Here is a 19,409-nt window from a genome sequence, read left to right on the forward strand (position 1 = left end):
CTTCCTCTTCTCTTCTCTCTCTCTCTCAAAATGGGAGACCTGTGATGAGCTAATTATAAGAGAGGGGGGACTGGGGAGCGCAAACGAGCCTGCCCGTGCATGGGGACAAAAAACCAGAGGGGCTGGCTGCCAATGAGCGACCGACACGTGGCCGGTCGATGTAGCTAGCCAAATGCCTTTTGTTTTATCGCATATTGGGATCTTGAATTTTCCTCTAGATGGTATATACGGGGGCCGGACCGTTGATTTGGAGAGCAAAATTGCAGAGAGAATCTTGAGGAGCTGGAGTCCATCACTGAATCCTGCACTTTGTCACACTTCCCTGGTGATTAGCGCTTGTATTCGTTAGCCCCGTTTTCACATGCATTCGACTTGGGATCGATTGACTCGAAATGTTTTGCAATAAAATAGATCAAGAAAGGGTCAGCTTGGAAATGGCACATGAAGATTTTGTCTTTGCGGTTCTCTCCATGTAATTGTCTTATTACGAACAAAACATTTCTCGCGCTCCCTCCGGCCGCGCACGAGGAATTGCGTTAGATAATTACAATCGGGAGTCCCTCTAGACCTAGGAAAACGAATGGCGTATTCGCCGAATGAAGTTGTGTAAGGCCAAGTGGGGTCGCGCTCGCCCGTGTGATTGGCGCATCCCCGGATCGAATACCGAGGCAACCGACGCGGTCATCTAACCATACGGTATAGGCCAGGCAGGACACGAAGGGTTATAATAGAAACCGATGTTGAATTTATCGGACGAAGAGATGCTCATTACGGTTGTAACATTAGAAATCAATAATGCAGTGGAGAAGTGATTGAATTCAAGGTCCTCTTCTTCACCTAGGTTTTACAGTCATTAACATCACTTATGCTTTTGGAACCGATTACGGGTCAGGCTCTATAACTATAAGCGCGCTCTCACTCTCGTCATATTGTCGGCCTGAAAAGAACGAAATGCGTTACGGGTTCGACAGCCCGCTCTCCCTCCCCAGCATGAGCCTCGAATCAAACCGCATATAAGGCGATCGAGCGAACCACTGTTCGAGTTTTTGCGATTTCTGAAAGTTGTCTGGACTTTGGAATCGACTTCTTGTGTGCTCTAGTCACTCTCTCGCTGTCATCAGTGTCGGTGTGTATTCATAGCAGAAAAAACCGAAGTACAGCTATGCGACCAAACACTTGCTCTCCATCCATGCTTTACTCTAACCCATCTTGCAGAAGTAGTTGAGGGGCTACTCTTTCACTTTCACCATAGTCACTGAAAAGAGAAAGTAGAGAGATAATAGAAGAGTCGCCAAGTGATGAGAGGAGAATAAGGGCCATGCCAAACGTCGTAATCGCAAGTCTAACGAATGGGAAAAAATAGGGTTCTTCTGAATGGAAGAGAAGCGACACTGACATTACATCGATGAGCGCATGGAGGATGTTTCTTGCATTAATGGCTCTAAACCCAGACCTTCGCTTACCATTCAAAGCGATCCTCGAGAAAAAGACACATAGCCACTAGAAAATGATTTCGCAAAATATTTCGCGGATCACCTCGTATTGATGTCAGTGAAGGGAGACTACATTTACATAAAGGGTATATTAACTCCATAGTCAAGTGACGTGGGATATTTCAATATGTACTTCATAATACCGTTTCTTACGTGAAAAAAAGGGAAAGGAAGAAAACGTACATCGACATCACTATTCCACGGCGCATCGATAGGTTGTTAATCAACTAAAGATGGCCAAAAAAGCAGAAAAGGGTTGTTGGGGGCATGTTCTGTGGGGAACGAACAATCAATTTTCCTCGCTTCCACTGCTGGATAGCCTTTAATCTATCGCGTTTACTTACTGATGTCTTTCATTCTTTGGGTGTTTTCTAAGATGTCTGAAGTAAATGAGTTACGATGATTTATAAGATCAAGCTGTGACATAGGTTCATGTTGGTGACAAGTACTATGTTACGAGTGGAATACTAACATCGTAGGAACAAAGCACTACTCTAGAGTTTTTCGACCAAAAAAGCACTACTCTAGAGTTTTTCGACCAAAAAAGTACTACTCTAGAGTTTGGCCGACCTTTTTGTGCTCGTTCAAGGATATAGACCCAACATGTGTTAACTAGGTCTGCTCAAGCCCAAACTTTCATTTAATATGCTGGTTTTGGTTTTGATAAGTTTCTACAGATGAGATCAGCTCGGACGAGATTGTTCAAGGCTCGAAGTTCGACTTGCACCAGCGTTTATGGGGAAGCTAAGGATCCAATCCCATCTCACGTTTCCCTCATCTGATCCGACGGGTGAATAGAACAATTACAATTCAACTCAAAATTTCGCAAAATATGCGAGACTCCAATGGATTGCGCCCACAAGGAATCGCCGTTGCCAATCACCCAACCGCACCTTCTTTTTTAATTAAAAAAAAATGCCATGTGCACAACTTAAATTCAAGTAGCAGACAGTTACACACCCTCAATTGTTTTGATGGTTAGAATGGTTTTCAAAGGCAGACGCCTCTTGTGAATCGAATTCAATGTCGTACATAAAAAGTCTCGGGATTAGTCTCCTTCGTTTGTCGTATTACTTTATCTATCGTCGTACTATTTGCCATCTTAGAAATCTGTCGGGAGTCGTATCTTGTCTGAACTCTCTTGTCATCGAAGATCACCCCCTGCCATTATCGAAACGGGTCTCTATAACGTACTTGAGCGATTAGTTCGATATCTAAACCCAGTAATTTCTTTTATCACAACCAACACAGAAAGTAAACAAGGCTTTGTCCATTACAATTCTAAATATGGTCATGTGTTTTGAAGAAAAATTCTGAACCCACTCAGTAGAGGAGTCTGGTAAACCCTACCCACACCAAACCCAGTAGAGTATGTTTGAACAAATGAATCATCTCACACCCGTATGAATAATTATAAGACATAGCCAGGAGAAACAATATTGATATGTGTGATTGACAATACTAATTCTTAACAAAATGAGAAAGTTAGGATTGAAATGATGATTGGGCTGCTGTTGAGAAAATGTTAAACTAGAAGTGATTTTGTATTTGAGCATCAAGGTGTATAAGGTTATTGATAGCCTTTAGAAATTAGCGAGAGGGTATATACGTGTACATGTTTCAAAATATTTCTCATGTTCTGTAAATGAAATTCCAACCTCGTCCGTGTGATCTAAAACACGTCTTAAACTTGTTAAAATCCAAACGGACAGGGATCCGAGGAGACCCGTCCTACTCTCATCTCGACATGATGGGGTAGAGTGCAAACCGATTCAAGCTACTTGCAGATAGCTTGGGCTCAACTTGATAACTACTTGATATTAAATTATTAATAACACGTTTAGTTTTTAGTGGAGCTCGAGTTCGAGCTACTCAAGCATCCTGTGGAGTCGAGTTCGAGTTGGTCAGTATTCAGCTCGATAGACTCGGGACTCTTATCGAGTTTTCATTATTTGTTAACGAAATATTTAATAATCATAAAAACGGACACAAACCCTTTAAAATTACATAACGTCCGAGGTTATAAAACTCAAGCTCGAGTTTCACTTATGAGTTGGTTATAATCGAGTCGGGCTCGAGTATCTCAATTTTCTAACCGAATCGAGCCCGAGTAGAAAAAACCGGTACTCTATCAAGTTCGAGTCGAGTTTCGATCACCGAGCAGTATGCAAACCGCGGCTTGACTATACACCCCTTCCGGGCAGAGACCATCGTTCTGCATGATGGGCCCGGGTGAAGGAGGCCCAACTTCGGCGGGCCGAGCCCGGCCCAACTAGGCCCGTCGACGTATCCAAACCTGCGACACGTTCGTATCAACATTCAGGTTCGGTCAACACTGCTACTGCTTCTTCCCACTTCGCCCTCTTGAATCTCTGTCGTCAATTGCGCGAGCGAGGCCGAGCGAAAAGCGCGCGAAAAAGGAGCCCTCGCCGGAGCGCAGGGAGCCGCGATGCCGGAGCTGCCGGAGGTGGAGGCGGCGAGGAGAGCCGTCGAGGATCACTGCGTCGGCCAGAAGATCAAGAGGGCCGTCGTCGCCGACGACCCGAAAGTCATCGAGGGCGTGTCTCCCTCCGCTTTCCAGTCCTCGCTCGTGGGCAAGACCGTCGTCGCGGCTAAGAGGAAGGGCAAGAGCATGTGGCTCCAGCTCGATTCGCCTCCTTTCCCTTCTTTCCAGTTTGGTAACGCTCAAATTCTCTGGCCCCTTTGTCGTTTGAACAAGATAACAAAAAAAAAAAAAGTAGAAAGTGAAAAAAGCACGGCCTTGCTCAGGAGAACGTGCTGTAGTGAGCATTTTACCATGATAGAACTGTCACGAGTCAGTAATGATGTACTGTCGTATGCTTGCTTACATTTGGGAATGACACACACCATGCTAATCTGCTTGGGAATTTGTTTGGCTTATAATAGTGTTGGCGTGGTGTAAGAGTTGCGTAGTTGTCATTCATTTGCTGAGGGAGGAGGTTCAGTTCTTTTCTCCCAAACAGAATGCTTTAGTGAAATGTTTGGTTGATTGGAAGGACATTGCTTTAGGAACTTTCAGCAGAGGGGGGATGTTGGATATTTTAGTTTCTCCTTCTGTGGAGATGGAGGTAGGAGTTTGTACTTTGTAGTCTTGGATGCCAACAGCAAAAATCCCTGACAACAAGCAGAGAAGGTGGAAAATACGAAATTTTGAAGAAGCTAGCTCTTAGGACTTGGGTATTACTTGGCCCCAAAAGATAATGGCCTATAAAAGCTAGCTCTTGTTAAGTTGAATGAAATATTTCCTAGCATGTCGTAAAAGCCAAAGTCCATTGTGGAGTTAGTTTATGAATTAATGAATAAGGAAAGGTCTGCCCAAATTTCGCCACTTTGAGTAACCTTCTGTGGGATTGACCAACGTGTCTTGGTCCAGGTTCTTACCTATGTAGAAAGTATAGTTTCAGTTTCGTGGCAGCCCTATGCCATTCCATGGAGAAATGCGGATGATGTAGGAGAGCATTGGAGGAAAATTAGATTTCTGGTTTTAAATGTTTGTTATAAGACTCATACCATATGGTCCTGCCGTGATATAAGGTAGAGCGGTGGGGGATGTAGGGATGAATTATATCAACACTACATCTGAATTCTGAAGAAGTGCTAATATATATATATTTTTATGTGATTCCCTTATTACAAAAATAAATTCACACTATGATATTTCCTTCATAAAATTTATCCTCTTTTAGAAGAAGTTGGAGCACGAACACTTTAGAAGGCATTAACTCCACTTGCCTTTGTATCATACTATGAGATATAAGATTGACTGTTGCTTCTGTTACCACTCTTTCATTGGTCCCTTACTCTAGCATCTCAATATGTCTTTCAGGGATGGCAGGTGCTGTCTATATTAAGGGGGTTGCGGTCACAAAGTATAAAAGGTGAGGCATGGTAAACGATGCATGTGGTACTTTGCTTTGATCATTTTCCAGGGAGAATGTCTTCTGTGTCCTGTAATTTCTGGTGAACTCCATATAGCTGAGACTGACTGAGACTGGTAACCATCTCTCTTGCAAGCTTTTGCTTGAACTCTTATAAATTTCACTACACAAATCTTGCTTGAGCAAGTGTGCTTGTTCCTCTCGAAAGGAGAACATTGATAACTCTTATCGGTGCCTTGAGGTCAATTGAACACATCAATATCCTTTTGCTGGCAGGTCTGCTGTAAAGGACACTGATGAATGGCCTTCCAAGTATTCCAAAGTCTTCATAGAAGTAAGAAGTGTTCACTTATAATGGGTGGATTCCCTTGTGCTTTTTGTTTTTTCATTTTCTTTCTTGGACCTGTGAGGTCACTGTGATTCCTTAATATCCTATTTTTTAGGTAAATTTTTTTAATATCATAGTCTAATTGTTTACATAACTGTCCCTTCTCAAGAAAAATTGTTACAAAAAATCATCGTTCTTCTGCAGCTAGAAAATGGATTGGAGCTATCTTTTACTGACAAGAGGCGTTTTGCTAGAGTGCGCTTGCTGAATGATGTACGTGAAATATCTATATTTATTTAATCTCTTAAAAGAGTAGCCCCCCCTATCAACCAGTTAATCCGATTTTGCAGCCAACTTCTGTACCACCAATATCTGAGCTTGGCCCAGATGCGCTTCTGGAGCCTATGACAATTGATGAATTTACTGAATCCTTGAGGAAGAAGAAAATTGCAATCAAGACTCTGTTGCTCGATCAGGTATTCTATGTCCTTGTATGGCTGATATCTGGAAAAATCACAAAGAGGACGATGCATTGGGAGGGAGAAAGATTTTAAACTCTAGTTTTCTCCTTTGTGCTTTCACCATGTTGCATATTTGCAATTCTTGTAGTAAGGACATCCTTTACAATTTTTTTAAGCTTGAGGAATTGTTTAACTCTGTTTGATTCACAAGTATACTGTTTGAGGAGAATATGATTTTAACTATCTGAGCTTGGTTAAAAGAGTTCGTTTTATACAGTCTAACATAAAAGATTGTCCTTAAGTTTAGAGTGTGGTTTGGAACTCTTTGGTTCTCCTGTGAAATGTGATTCTGAAGGGAAATTTCATTTAGCTTGTTACAAGATTTAATATTCAAATATAGATAATGAAAATTACATTGGTTGAGCCTTAGGGGAAGGGATAAAATTTAATCTGGAATTCGTCGTCATGATTAATTCTTCTTAGTTCTTCTGGATCTTAGAGCTACTGTTTTCTCATTGTAAGTCAATATGGTGCCCGGAACTTTTCTGAATATGTCGTGGAGTAATTTATGATGAGTATAATCCAGGTTGTTAATTTCAGTACTGTCTGCTTCAACATTTGCTTATTGTTTGACAGGTACTTTTTTGTTTTCTGTCTAATGTATCTGGATCTTGACTCATTAACTTTCACAGAGCTTCATTGCTGGTATTGGCAATTGGATTGCTGATGAAGTGCTATACCAGGTCAATTATCTTCCTCGTATCTATTTGAAGGATTCTTTGTAGTTTTGTGTACCTTTGCGGGCCATAGAGTTTGGTGCTTTCTTTTCATTTTATGATTTTCAGATTGTAAATTTTTGTGGCCTTCTACTCTGATTCTCCTTTCTATAGTTAACTTATTTTCCAGTTTGTAACAGGCAAAAATTCATCCTCTGGAAACCGCCTCCAGTCTTCCAAAAGAAAACTGTGCGACCTTACACAAGTGCATTAAAGAGGTAGGAGACTAAACGTTCTTCTTCACAACCATCTCTTGCTTATATTGACTCTGTGATGTGAATTACATTTATGGCAAATTAGAGGAAATACATGTAGGTTATTCAGTTTGCTGTTCAAGTTGATGCAAAATGCAGCCTCTTTCCCCTTGAGTGGTTGTTTCATTTTCGGTGGGGCAAAAAGCCTGGAAAAGTTAATGGTAAGATTCTTAATATTCATGAACCATCGTGACAATATAATTGGTTTCACAGGTCATTGAGAAAGCAATTGAAGTTGGGGCAGATAGTAGTCAATTCCCTAGTAATTGGATATTCCATACCAGGGAAAAGAAGCCGGGCAAGGCTTTTGTTGATGGTTTGGCTCCTTTCTTGTGAAATTTGAGGCTACATGAGTTATTATCTTGCCTTAGTCAATAATATCCATTCGTTTCGCCCTTTTTTTATGTTCTGCTTTCTGTGTTTGTATATAAAAAGAGAGGTACATGTGAAAAATCCTACATGACATGTCTATGTACTTGTATATTGGTTCTCTTCTGCATCATAGGCCAATGTCATATTAAAATTTTGTTGACAGTGTTTTACATACAAGTTGGACTTGACAAGCAAACGTTGGCCTGGCCCTAGGACTGGTCCACTATCCTTGAAAAACAGAATGTCTAGAACCGATCTTTAATCTGGTTGACCTTGTGAACCGTTGATCAAACCTTGGATGAGTTCTTCCATCTGAAGATACAGAACATGTTCATGCTGGCATTTGATTTCAAGCTTATGATTTATTTAAGATGGAAAGTGTAGCACAATCCCTGGTTTTGAACTTAGGCTTTTCAGTTTGATATTGTCTCTGTTTGACCTTGACTAAAACCAAACAAAGGTTTGACCTCATTAGTTCTCCAATTAGGTGGCCAATTAAATCTAGAAATTTTGTTTTAGTTGACGAAGATAGATATGTAAAGGTTATTAATGTTTCTGCAGGCAAAAGAATTGATTTTATCACTGCTGGTGGCCGGGTATGTCATTTTCAAACTACTTTTCTTTTATCTCTCCAGATTGCTTTTTATCACATAGTCAATTTGATGGGCCTTGATTTTCTGTCCTAGACAACTGCATATGTACCTGATCTGCAAAAGCTAAGTGGAGCTAATGCGGTAAATGCTGCCAATAAAAGAGGAAAGCAAACCTCAAAGAGAAAGAAGCGCGGCCAGGAGGAGGAGGAGGACGACGACGACGACGGTGTAGCAATTGAGGAAGATAAAATTACTGAAACTTTCAAGTCGAAGAATGCCCACAAGCCTAGAGGTCAAGGTAGAAAATCATCTACAAGAAGGAAACCCAAGGAAAGTGATGATGAAAGTGATGAAGCTGACATTGGCGAGGAAGATGAGAGTTCATATGGCAATGGCAGGAATGAGCAGAAAAAGAGAACAAGAGGGGCAATCAAGAATGAAAAAGGTCCGGAAAAGGCTGTGAACAAGAAGACTCAACCGGCTAGGAACAGCCAAAAGCAAAAGAAGCGAGCTAAGTAAATATTCTTCAGATATTAATGAACCAGGGTCTCTTGCACCTGCCCGCTTTTGGTAGAATTAAAGGGCAGGACTACGCAGATTTTTGTAAGTAATGTTAATGTGAAGTTCACTTTCGGTGGTGAAATCGGGTAAGTTTTAATCGTGGCTATGATGTCTGTTGTGAAATTGATTGCCACTTTCTGTATTACATTCTGAACAAGGTAATTCCCTATTTAGACTGTTGGATTGGGTTTTCTATTCGAATATATCAGATGACCTCTATGTGCATGCCCTCTGATTAATTTTGGCGCAGAGCGGCGAAGTTTGCTGTTCGTCGCCAATGTTCATTTTTATTTAGCACTGGCCCGCAAGAGAATGAAGCGTTGCAATCTCTGTTTCTTAGGCGAGAGTATGTCGACATTTCTACTAATCCGTCAATAATCTCCGGTCCACCGAGGCTCTTCATGTTGCGGAGTTTGTCATATCACCTTAACCTCGTTCGGGTTCCGTGGCCTTGGAAGCGTTCAGTTCCTTTTCTTCTGAATGTCCTATGACAACTACTTCCGGTGCTTGAAAAATCGTCCACCCAAGCTGTGCTAACAAGCAACAAGTGCGGTACGCATAATGTCGACTTAGTCACCTTCACCTACCATTTCACAACGGAGATACGTCATTTGTCTTTCATTATATTAGTAGAAAAAATAATTTCATTTTTTTTCAATTTAAGGACCAATAATTTCTCGATTTAAATTCACCTGGAGAGATGTTCAAGTTCAGAAAATAGGGGGGAACAAAGCAGACTACACATCAAACTCGCATTTTCGGGCTCAAAAATCTCACAAGCCCGGCCCAACCCTCCGGCCCGACACTCAATTCTTGAAAACTCACTCTCTCTCTCTCCCTCTCTCTCTCTCTCCATCTTCTCTTGACTACATTGCTCGTTACAGTGCTCCCACAGCTCCTGCAACTCCCCAAAAGAATGTGCGATCTTCAGGTCTCGGCGAATCAAAGCTTCCATTTTGCTCACAACCCTTTTCAAGATTTCGCCTGCGCTTCCTGTTGCGGCCTCCTTTCTCTCGCAACCCGAAGTTACCAGGTACCTGCGCTCAGTTCTCTCCCAATGGTCCTCCAGTTCGTTTTTTTAGCTGTTAATGGGTCGTCATGTTTGTCGTGATTCATCCGCTCATTCCGAGGTTGTGGCTTTCATTGGTGGGCTGTAGAAATTGTTGTCCTTTCTTTGATTCAGAGTTGTGGCCGTGCCTCTTGAATAGGAAGGCTCGTCAGTCGTTAGATGCATTCGAATCGAATACGGTGGACGTTTTGATGCTCAAGTTTTTTGGGGTCAGATTGATGGGCAGTTTGATCCTTATCATATTGGTATTTGGTTATCGCGGGAAGCCGTGCTATTCGAATATTCGGGCTCCTCGTTTGACGTCACTTGTGTGCTGCAAATCTTAAGCCGAAATTTTGGTCCCTGCGTGCTGGAGTTGAGAGTAATAATAGGATCTAGATCACAAAGCTGTCATAATTCAATTAGACCCGTGTGCTAATTCTTTTGTAGCTGTGTTTTGCTATCAGAAATGGTTTTATTTTATCAATGTCATGATCAGGTTACGTTAAGAATTAATTTATGACGGCTAGCATGTGATCGAACTGCACCTGCACCTCCATCTATATTGTCTAGTTCACTTATGATCGTGCCGCGTTTTTTATTTTAGTTGTTAACTTTCACTGTGAAGTAGTTTTGGTGTTAGGCTTATGGGCTGAACAGGGCTAGAGTAATGCTAAGGAGTTTGGTGTTATTTCAGTGGAATTATTGTCTTACTTTAGCAGGGTGTCCTGAAGACATATCATCTGAACTTAATATCTTTTAAATAAAATTAGTTGAGCATAAATCTGGCTTTTATGAAAGAGGCATATAATTCTTGTGTAAGGAAATACGGGCACAAACCATGTCTGTCCTAAGTAACGGGGTGTCAGTTTTAGGTTACTTCTTGTCACGAATACACACATTTACTCTTTTGATGGAGTTAATCATGTTCTTTGATTTTTTCTCTAATGATTCTATCCTGCAAATTAGTACTTGTCATGACTGATATTGCCACTAGGTCAGTGTCATGCGCATTCAATATTGGTAACATCAAGAAATGTGAATGCTTAGGAGTAATTGTGTGTAATGCTTGGAATTTGATTGTTTTGCAATATGTAGCTCCATGTAAACGACATTCGGGAAGCTTATTCGACACATCTTTGAATAGGATATGTAGAAACATTTGTGAGCATAACAAAGTAACTTAAATTTAGAGTCATGGAGTTGATAATAATCTAACTTTTTCACTGATCAGGTGTGGCCTTGACTATGATTTCTCCTGGAAATTATGAGTGGTGATAGCAATCTTTCACCAAGCAACAAGGCCTTCTCACCCAGCCATAACCTCAATATCTCTGTAAGTGTGATACTCTTATTATCTTCATGTATACGGAGGTTGTGTTTTAGTTGTACTGGTTCCATTGTGCATCTGTGCGTGGTTCTGTATATAACAGTTACTCCTTCAGCCTTTTGTTCTTGTCTTGTGACAATTTTTACTTTTTCTTTTAAGTGTTCAGGGTCCATTTAGATCGTATACTTTCTGCTTCATACTTTTTGGCATTTGAGACTTGACTTTTATTTCGGGTTGGCTACTTGAAATCTTTAGAAATCTATACATATGGACTTTTAAAGTCATTTAGAATATGTTAATTCTCATCACAATTTTTAAAGTCAATATGTATTTGTTTTGGTGGGAAAATCCATAAGTATGATTTTGAAGAGTTCGAACAATCATACCCTATATCTTCAATTCAATTCAAACATCTTAGCAAAAATTGGAATATAAAGTACAGTATGAAAAGTTCTTTTTCCCTAATAAAGAGCCTCACTGATGTAATACGTATTGGCCATTACAAAATTATGTACAAAACCTGCAATTGATTCTACCAAAGTTAAGCAGCAGAAATGCTCCTCTAATTCACAGAAGAGATTGACCTAGCAGTTTCAACACAATAAGTTTGATTAGCTTGTTGCAATGTGAGCGTTTTGTTTAATTGGTTGCTTGTTTCTATCAATAGCAATGAGGGAGAAGTCAAAGACAATGGTAATAAGAAAACTGCATGGATGTGCTGTCAAGCAACTTTTATTTTTATCTCATGGGAGAAGTATTAAAAAAATTAGTTATAATTGCATTGCTTTTTCATGAAGTGATTCCCAGTGACACCAATGAGTGGGTTGATAATTCTTCTGATTTTCTTTCTGCAGATAGAACGAGGTTCTCAAGACAGCGAGGAACTAATTGAGGAAGAAGCCCATGTCCTTGAGATTGATGGCGATGAGATTGAGAATGATAGTGAGGAAGAACTTGAATCGAATGATGGTGAACAAGAGCTTGAGCTGAATGACGGTGAGCAAGATCTTGAATTGAATGATGGAGAGCAAGTGCTTGAGTTGAATGGTGTTGGGCAGGGGCTTGAGATTTTGGAGGAGGAAGAAGAAGAAATTGTGAGGGATGGTTCAGTCGGCACTGATGTTCAAAATGGCACTTCTGATGTAAAGGAATACCCTCCACCTTTTGTAGGAATGGAGTTTGATACATATGACGATGCTTACAATTATTACAATACTTACTCAAAAGAACTTGGGTTTGCTATTAGAGTGAAGTCTTCTTGGACTAAGCGGAACAGTAAAGAAAAGCGTGGAGCAGTTCTCTGTTGCAACTGCGAGGGTTTCAAAACTATCAAAGAAGCAAGCAGTCGAAGAAAGGAAACACGGACAGGTTGTCTGGCAATGATAAGGTTGAGGTTAGTTGACTCCAACCGGTGGAGGGTAGATGAAGTCAAGCTTGAGCACAACCACTCATTTGATCCTCTTAGAGCAAAAAACTCGAAGTCACATAAGAAGATGGATGCTGGTGCTAAGCATAAAGTGGAACCAAATCTTGATGTGGAAGTTCGAACTATCAAATTGTATCGAACGCCAGTCATAGATACTGTGGGTCATGGAAGCTCATACTCCTGTGAGAGAGAAACCGGTTTTGACAGGGCCAAGCGTTTAAAGCTTAATAAAGGAGATGCTCAAGTGATGCATGATTTCTTGAATCAAATGCAGCTTATAGATCCAAATTTTCTTTATCTGATGGATCTTGGCGATGAAGGGTATCTGAAGAATGTATTTTGGATTGATTCGAGGTCCAGGGCTGCTTATGGGTACTTCGGTGATGTGGTTGCATTTGAGACGACGTACTTGTCAAATAATTGTGAGATTCGTCTCTTTGCATATGTTGGAGTTAATCACCATGGGAATAATGTGCCGCTTGGCTGTGCTTTGATTTCAGACCCAAGCGTAGAGACATATATATGGTTATTTAGGGCATGGCTTACATGCATGTCAGGTCGACCTCCACAAACTATCATTACTGATCAGTGCCAGGCCATGCAAAGTGCAATAGCTGAGGTCTTTCCAAGGGCTCACCATCGTCTCTCATTGTCATGTGTCATGCAGAGTATTCGTGAAAAGGTGACAGTTTTGCAGGACTCCGAGGCATTTCTCACATTGCTGGATAGCACAGTTTATGACGTTCTTAGAGTTGAGGAGTTTGAGATGGCCTGGGAAGAAATTATGCATCGTTTTGGCATCAAGGATCAAGAGTGGCTTCAGGCATTGTATGAAGCTCGAGAGAGATGGGCCCCGGTTTACTCGAAGGACACTTTTTTTGCCGGACAGAATGGTTTTCATAGAGGCAATGCTAAGAATCCGTTCTTTGATGGCAATGTGCTTCAGCAGACTTCTTTGAAAGAATTTCTCTCGACGTATGAATCATTCTTGCAACAGAAGAAGCAGAAGGAAGTTCTTGATGATTTGGAGTCTAGAGACTCAAGTGCCATGTTGAAAACATCATCTTACTACGAGTTGCAGCTCTCCAAGTTGTATACTAAAGCAATCTTTACCAAGTTCCAAGATGAAGTCGTGATGGTGTCTTCTTGCCTGGGTGTAACGCAAGTTCATACGAATGGGCCGATTGTGACATACTTGGTGAAAGAAAGAGATGGTGACGGTGATCTGGAAGATGTCAGGCACTTTGAAGTCATGTACGACAAAGCAGGAACTGAAGTTCGTTGCATCTGTAGCTGTTTTAATTTCAAGGGCTATTTATGTAGACATGCGTTATGCGTGCTAAATTACAATCGGGTGGAGGAGATTCCTTTCCAGTATATATTGTCTCGGTGGAGGAAGGATTTTAAGCGCTTGTATGTACCGGAATTCGGGTCTGACAATATTGATGTTAGCAACCCAGTTCAGTGGTTTGACCATTTGTATAGGAAAGCCATACAAGTTGTGGAGGAAGGGATGATATCCCAGGACCATTATATGGTTGCTTGGCAAGCATTCAAAGAGTCTTTGAATAAGGTCCGTCTTGTAGCTGATAAAAGTAACAATCACTTCAATGTATAAAATTCTTTGCATAGTCGAGCTGGTATCGTTTCTGATTTTGTTTGTGAATCTCTTCATACATCTCCAATCGTGCAAGTGGGCGGTTCATCTCGGAAGAATGAATTCCTAGAAAATTTCTCTCAAAGAAAAACTCGCATTCTTATATGTAAAAAACTGCTCCTAACCTATTTCTAAGTTTATATCTTGTTAAGATGCATGCGTGAATTATGTTAAAGAATCTCCACATCAGAGAATTAGTATGGTGTAGACTAGTTAATATATCTAGTTGGTCCATAACTAATTGACTTATTGACTTAAGCTTTTGAGTGAACGTGGATTCAACTAAATATGTTAACAGGCTCGGACTTAGGCTCTCTCTTAGTAATCTCCCAAGCAAAATGTACTGGGCTTCTGTTGTGCGCTCCCTAACATATCCAATATAAGATCTATTCAGTCCTGATTTAGCATTAGAGGTAATCAATGGGCGGGCAATCTACTTGCCTGCCCAGGCTGAGAGGTGAATGGCCCAGCCCGCTCATCTTTGTCGTGAGCTTGGTCTGGCGCGAAATTTTTATATATAGAGGGCTTGGACAACACATTATGCCCAACCTTGGGGCCAGGCCCGGCCCGCCCCTACCCCACGATCACCACTGTTTAGCATGCTGCTGGTTTTAATCCAATGAAGTTTGGGCACTACAAGAATGAGTTTGTCATCATCTTCTGGCATGTGATGTAAGATAATCCATTGGATGTCAAGCTTTTTCCAACAGGGATAGGAAAGTTTGTCGTTTTGTAGATTTAACATTCCCATCATATTTTGATCTTTCTAATTGCTATTCAATCTCTTTGGCCTGTGTTTGCTTGTTAATGGATTAAGTTATCTTGCCATTCTTGGATGTAATATGATTATTCGCTGAAAAAGTGCAAGAGGCAGTCAGAGGAGGGGGGAAATAGGAGTAAGAAAGCAAAACACAGTGCTAGAGATTGCTGTCAATGCTATTATGAATTTTCCTCTTTTTCTAATTCTTTTTCAAACCTCTTTTTCTAATTGAACCAGTTAGACATTTGCAGTTCACATACCGATTGTGGCAAAAGAAAAGGGGGGAAAACATAAATAATAAGAAGACGGATTTTGTACTGGTAAATTCTCTAGTCGACGTGAAATATACTTTTTTTTGTTCATTTTTAATGTGGGAGATTGGGAGTCATTTTTCCCAAGCATTTTTCAAGGGCGATTTGTTTGATCTAGCGTAATTAATTGTCAATATCTTAGCCAATTAAACGGTTCCCTTGCTCATCCCATATATGTATATACATATATATGTTCTCTCTTTTTACGACTCCCATCCTTACTTTCTGAAACTTCAAAATTGTCCAAGAAAGTGGAATTTAATTGCAGATGGTTGGCCGTAATGGAACTCTCATTAACCGAGCAAGCTCTTTCGAACACATTAGGATAGCCAAAGTTCATGAAAGGGCAACGTTTCTCTTTATGTTCATACATGGCATGAGGGTCAAAGTTTTAGCCAGCCTCAGTGTCAGCGACCCTCCTAAAGCTGTGCACGCACGTTTCAACTAGACAGGAAGTGTCTGTCACGTTGCCTTGATTCTTGAATATTTTAAGTGCATTCTCGTGTTGAAATAACTTCTGGCCAGAGATTTTCACTTTTATGCAACTTCAGAATTATTTTGAAAGCAACTAAGGTGTAGACTCAAAGTACTCACAGAGCTTCGTTGATGAAGAGAAGGATGAACTCAAGCGCAGCGGCAATGTGTGTTGATTATGAGGTCCTCTTGAGTTTCAGAGAGCCAGACACTAGCCTAACATTCACTGATTGCCTCTATGAAGCCATGAGCAATACTGGGATCCGTGTTTTCAGAGACGATGAAGAGCTCCGCTTTGGCGAAGAGATTGGAGGCAAGCTTCTGCAAGCAATTGAAAGCTCCAAAATCTGGATACCGATTTTCTCCAAAGACTATGCTTCTAGTATATGGTGTCTCCAAGAAGTTGCACACATGGTGGAATGCAAAAGGAACTCGACTGGAAAGGAGAGTTTGCCCATTTTCTACGACGTGGAGGCCTCAGATGTCAAGCTCCGAACGGAGTTGTATGAAAATTGCTTGCGAAGGCATGAGAAGGTGTTTGGGTACGAGAAGGTGAAGCATTGGAGGGAGGGTCTGAGAGAGGTTGCCAGGATCAGAGGATGGAACATAAAAGATAGAGCGTAAGGATCTGAAGTTCTAAACTTTCATTAAATTGTGATTTTGATATCTCATGTTTTCTTGAGTCCTGTAAAGCCACTTCTTCTTTCTCAATCCTATGGACGAGACACTTCCTAGAAAGATTCGGGGAATAATGATTCCTTCTTAAAGGATTTCCTGACTCAGGATTCTTTTGTTTATTCAATTGTCTTTCAACTGTTGCAGTTTCCAATCCTGACCTTCTTTGATTCATTTGGAGTTATACTCTTGAAATATAGGCCATAGCTGCTGCTGAGCTTTAAGTTCTACATAGAGTGTTTACTTTAGCATCAAATGACAAGGCTTTTTCGAGCATGTAAAATGTATATGCTATTCCTATTTATGCAGCAATACCCTCGAAGATGCTTTTCTCACCGTGCGTTTGATTCGCCTACTGATCTAACCGTAGCTTATGTGGTAGATAGTTGTATGACACTACATTCCCTTGACCTTGAGAGTGAGTTTTTATTATTCATCTTCTGAGATTCTTTATGTCTATGGCAGCCAAGGTGAGCTTATCAAAGCGATTGTTCAAGAGGTACTAAGTAAGCTGAAAACAAGGCAGAGGAGTTTGCCTGATCATTTCCTTGGAATGGATGATCGAGTGGAAGCTGTGATGGATTTGTTAGACACCTACTCTATGGATGTACGGTCAGTTGTAATCCATGGTATGGGTGGGATCGGCAAAACAACTCTTGCCAAGGTCATCTTCAACAAAATCTGTTCTCAGTTTCAAAGCTGTAGTTTCCTCTCAAACGTGCGAGAATCATTGCAGCGGGGCAACGTTGTGAAATTGCAGAAACAGCTACTGTCCGACATTCTGAAGTCAAGATCCAAAAAAATCAATGACATTGACGATGGGATAAACATGATCAAAGAAAGATGTCTTAGCAAGAAAGTTCTCATCGTTCTTGATGACATTGATAATGGGGACCAACTAATAAACCTAGGAGGAAAGTCTGATTGGTTTGGTTCAGGAAGTAGGATTATCATTACAACTAGAGACACGAGTTTTCTGGTAGCTGAAGACAAGAGACTGCATGACAATTTCAGGGTATAGTCTCAAGAGTTCTATATTTATGAAATGAGGGAAATGTGTCCCAAACATGCTCTTCAACTTTTCAGCATGTGCGCCTTCAGAACCGACTTTCCTCCACATGATTTTAATGATCTTTCAAGTGAAGTTGTTGTCACTATGGGAGGACTTCCTTTGGCTCTCGAGGTTGTCAGCTCGTTTCTTTACCGAAAAGGTGACGTGATATGGAAAGACACGCTGAAGAAGTTACAGAAAATGCCTTACAAGGAAGTACGGAAAAAATTGATGATTAGTTATGAAGCATTAGAGTATGAGGAAAAACAAATTTTTCTTGATATTGCTTGTTTCCTCACCGATGAACGAAAGGGCGATGCAAATTATTTTTGGAAGCTTGTGAATTTTATCCAAAGAGTGGAATTATCGTCCTTATGCATATGTCTTTGATAAAAATTAACGACCATGATAAAATATGGATGCATGACCAACTCAGAGACCTTGGAAGGGAGATTGTCCACCAAGAAAGCCACCTAATGCCAGGAGGACGTAGCAGGTTGTGGTCTCCTGAGGTTGCTCTAAACGTAGTCCTGGAAAAGGAGGTAAAACATAAGTATTTTGTAATGTTCTTATAGGCAAAAGCAGTTCATGTATATCCTGTATTAAGAGTAGATTGTAATAAGTACTCCATTCTCTTTTGTCAGTTTGAACTCTCATCATCCTAATATATTTCAATTTTTAGGGAACTGACAAAGTAGAAGCGCTTAGCCTTGAGGCACCAAGTTAAATGTGGAGTTTTACATGTGAAGAAATTGGAAGGCTGGTAAATCTAAGATTCCTTAAATTAGATGGGGGAAAACTCATGGGAGGCTTTGAGAATACTTTCTCAAAGTTAAGATGGCTCTCTCGGTATCATTGTCCAGCAGAATTTCAGGCAACCAACCTTAAATTGAGGAATTTGGTTGTCCTCAAGCTTTCAGGAATCTACATAACTGAATGCTGGAGTGGATGGGATCATATCAAGGTACTTAGTCATCTAGTGTGCGGTTGCATTTTTAATATTTGCTCTATCCTCTTTACAAGTTCTAGTTGTTTTACAGGTGGCAAAACATTTGAAAGTTCTAAATTTCACTGGCTGTGAATACTTAACTAGTGTGCCTAACTTCTCTACATTCTCAACACTGGAGAGATTGATTCTTGAAGATTGTGAAAGGTCAGTTGAGATTGACAGCTCCATCGGGGAGTTAAAGTGTCTAGTTTACTTGGAAATTAATGGACGCAATAGTATGGAGGAGCTTCCTGCAGGATCTAGTTTGGATGTATTGAGAATTGCAAGACTTTCTAGAAAGCTTTCAGCTGGAGAATTGAATTCACTGATAGAGTTACCCGAATCAATTGGAAACTTGACAAGATTGAACGTATTTAGGGTAAAACATATCAAGATAGGGAAGCTACCGGACTCAATTGGTAAACTGGAGTCACTTCTTGAATTGGATATGTCTGGTACAGAAATTACAGATTTACTGGTGTTAATGATAAAAGAGTAACTTGTTTATTTCAGAGATAACAAAGAGTATTTATAGGCTTAGGATTAAGCCTAATACATTTACACAAATATCCCCAACTTGCTAATACTCTAAAGTAATAAACCCAACACTCCCCCTCAAGTTGGAGCGTACATATCAAAAAGTCCTAACTTATGACAAATATACGAAACTCGTCCACGTCGAAGAGGCTTTGTGAAAATGTCTGCTAGTTGCTCTTCAGAACGTGTGTGTACCAACCGTATGTCTTCGCAGTTCACCTTTTCTCGAACAAAATGACAATCCACCTCTATATGCTTCGTTCGCTCATGAAACACTGGATTGCTAGCAATATGAATAGCATATTGATTATCACAACACAGAATAGATGATCCGGTCATAGGTAGTCCAATCTCAGCTAACAACATACGAACCCATTGAAGTTCACTGGTAACATTAACCATAGCACGATACTCG

At 40.6% G+C, this 19,409-nt stretch overlaps 3 protein-coding genes across 6 annotated transcripts; all 3 read left to right on the top strand.

Annotated features, from left to right (window-relative positions):
- Positions 1-3,832: 3,832 nt before the first annotated feature.
- Positions 3,833-9,007, top strand: LOC115678408 (formamidopyrimidine-DNA glycosylase). 2 transcript variants are annotated; one of them, XM_030601801.2, is made up of 10 exons: positions 3,833-4,171; positions 5,341-5,392; positions 5,669-5,726; positions 5,925-5,993; positions 6,071-6,196; positions 6,874-6,924; positions 7,098-7,175; positions 7,273-7,372; positions 8,145-8,179; positions 8,270-9,007. In XM_030601801.2, the coding sequence occupies exons 1-10, from the start codon at positions 3,943-3,945 to the stop codon at positions 8,693-8,695; spliced, it is 1,224 nt and encodes a 407-aa protein (XP_030457661.1). In that variant the 5' UTR covers positions 3,833-3,942; the 3' UTR covers positions 8,696-9,007. The 2 variants fall into 2 exon arrangements, with proteins under 2 accessions (XP_030457661.1, XP_030457660.1); XM_030601800.2 differs by lacking the exon at positions 7,273-7,372 and adding an exon at positions 7,425-7,527.
- A 589-nt stretch (positions 9,008-9,596) lies between these two features.
- On the top strand, positions 9,597-14,197 carry LOC115678385 (protein FAR1-RELATED SEQUENCE 8). Its single transcript, XM_030601764.2, has 3 exons — positions 9,597-9,770; positions 11,020-11,121; positions 11,970-14,197. Exons 2-3 carry the CDS (start codon positions 11,053-11,055, stop codon positions 14,157-14,159), a joined length of 2,259 nt encoding a protein of 752 aa, XP_030457624.1. The 5' UTR covers positions 9,597-9,770; positions 11,020-11,052; the 3' UTR covers positions 14,160-14,197.
- A 1,327-nt stretch (positions 14,198-15,524) lies between these two features.
- LOC115678505 (disease resistance protein L6-like) lies at positions 15,525-18,930 on the top strand. Of its 3 annotated transcripts, none has more exons than XR_008816567.1 (4): positions 15,525-16,363; positions 16,884-18,011; positions 18,152-18,440; positions 18,599-18,930. XR_008816567.1 is itself a non-coding variant. In XM_056311323.1 (2 exons), exons 1-2 carry the CDS (start codon positions 15,876-15,878, stop codon positions 17,437-17,439), a joined length of 1,044 nt encoding a protein of 347 aa, XP_056167298.1. In that variant the 5' UTR covers positions 15,525-15,875; the 3' UTR covers positions 17,440-18,169. The 3 variants fall into 3 exon arrangements, 1 of the variants encoding a protein (XP_056167298.1); XR_008816568.1 differs by having other exon boundaries at positions 16,884-17,965; XM_056311323.1 differs by lacking the exon at positions 18,599-18,930 and having other exon boundaries at positions 16,884-18,169.
- The last annotated feature ends 479 nt before the right edge of the window (positions 18,931-19,409 follow it).

Source organism: Syzygium oleosum, unplaced genomic scaffold (assembly GCF_021117445.2).
Source record: "Syzygium oleosum isolate NSW1041296 unplaced genomic scaffold, Sole_v2.1 Sole_v2.05, whole genome shotgun sequence".
NCBI classification, from domain to species: Eukaryota; Viridiplantae; Streptophyta; class Magnoliopsida; order Myrtales; family Myrtaceae; genus Syzygium; species Syzygium oleosum.

Excerpts from the sequence above, each read along its gene's own strand:
- LOC115678385 (XM_030601764.2), top strand. The coding sequence starts at position 11,053 with ATGAGTGGTGATAGCAATCTTTCACCAAGCAACAAGGCCTTCTCACCC. Across the intron at positions 11,122-11,969 it reads GCCATAACCTCAATATCTCT|ATAGAACGAGGTTCTCAAGA; the intron begins GTAAGTGTGATA and ends TTCTTTCTGCAG.
- LOC115678505 (XM_056311323.1), top strand. The coding sequence starts at position 15,876 with ATGAAGAGAAGGATGAACTCAAGCGCAGCGGCAATGTGTGTTGATTAT. Across the intron at positions 16,364-16,883 it reads TGGAACATAAAAGATAGAGC|CCAAGGTGAGCTTATCAAAG; the intron begins GTAAGGATCTGA and ends TGTCTATGGCAG.
- LOC115678408 (XM_030601800.2), top strand. The coding sequence starts at position 3,943 with ATGCCGGAGCTGCCGGAGGTGGAGGCGGCGAGGAGAGCCGTCGAGGAT. Across the intron at positions 5,727-5,924 it reads ATTCCAAAGTCTTCATAGAA|CTAGAAAATGGATTGGAGCT; the intron begins GTAAGAAGTGTT and ends GTTCTTCTGCAG. Across the intron at positions 7,176-7,424 it reads TACACAAGTGCATTAAAGAG|GTCATTGAGAAAGCAATTGA; the intron begins GTAGGAGACTAA and ends TTGGTTTCACAG.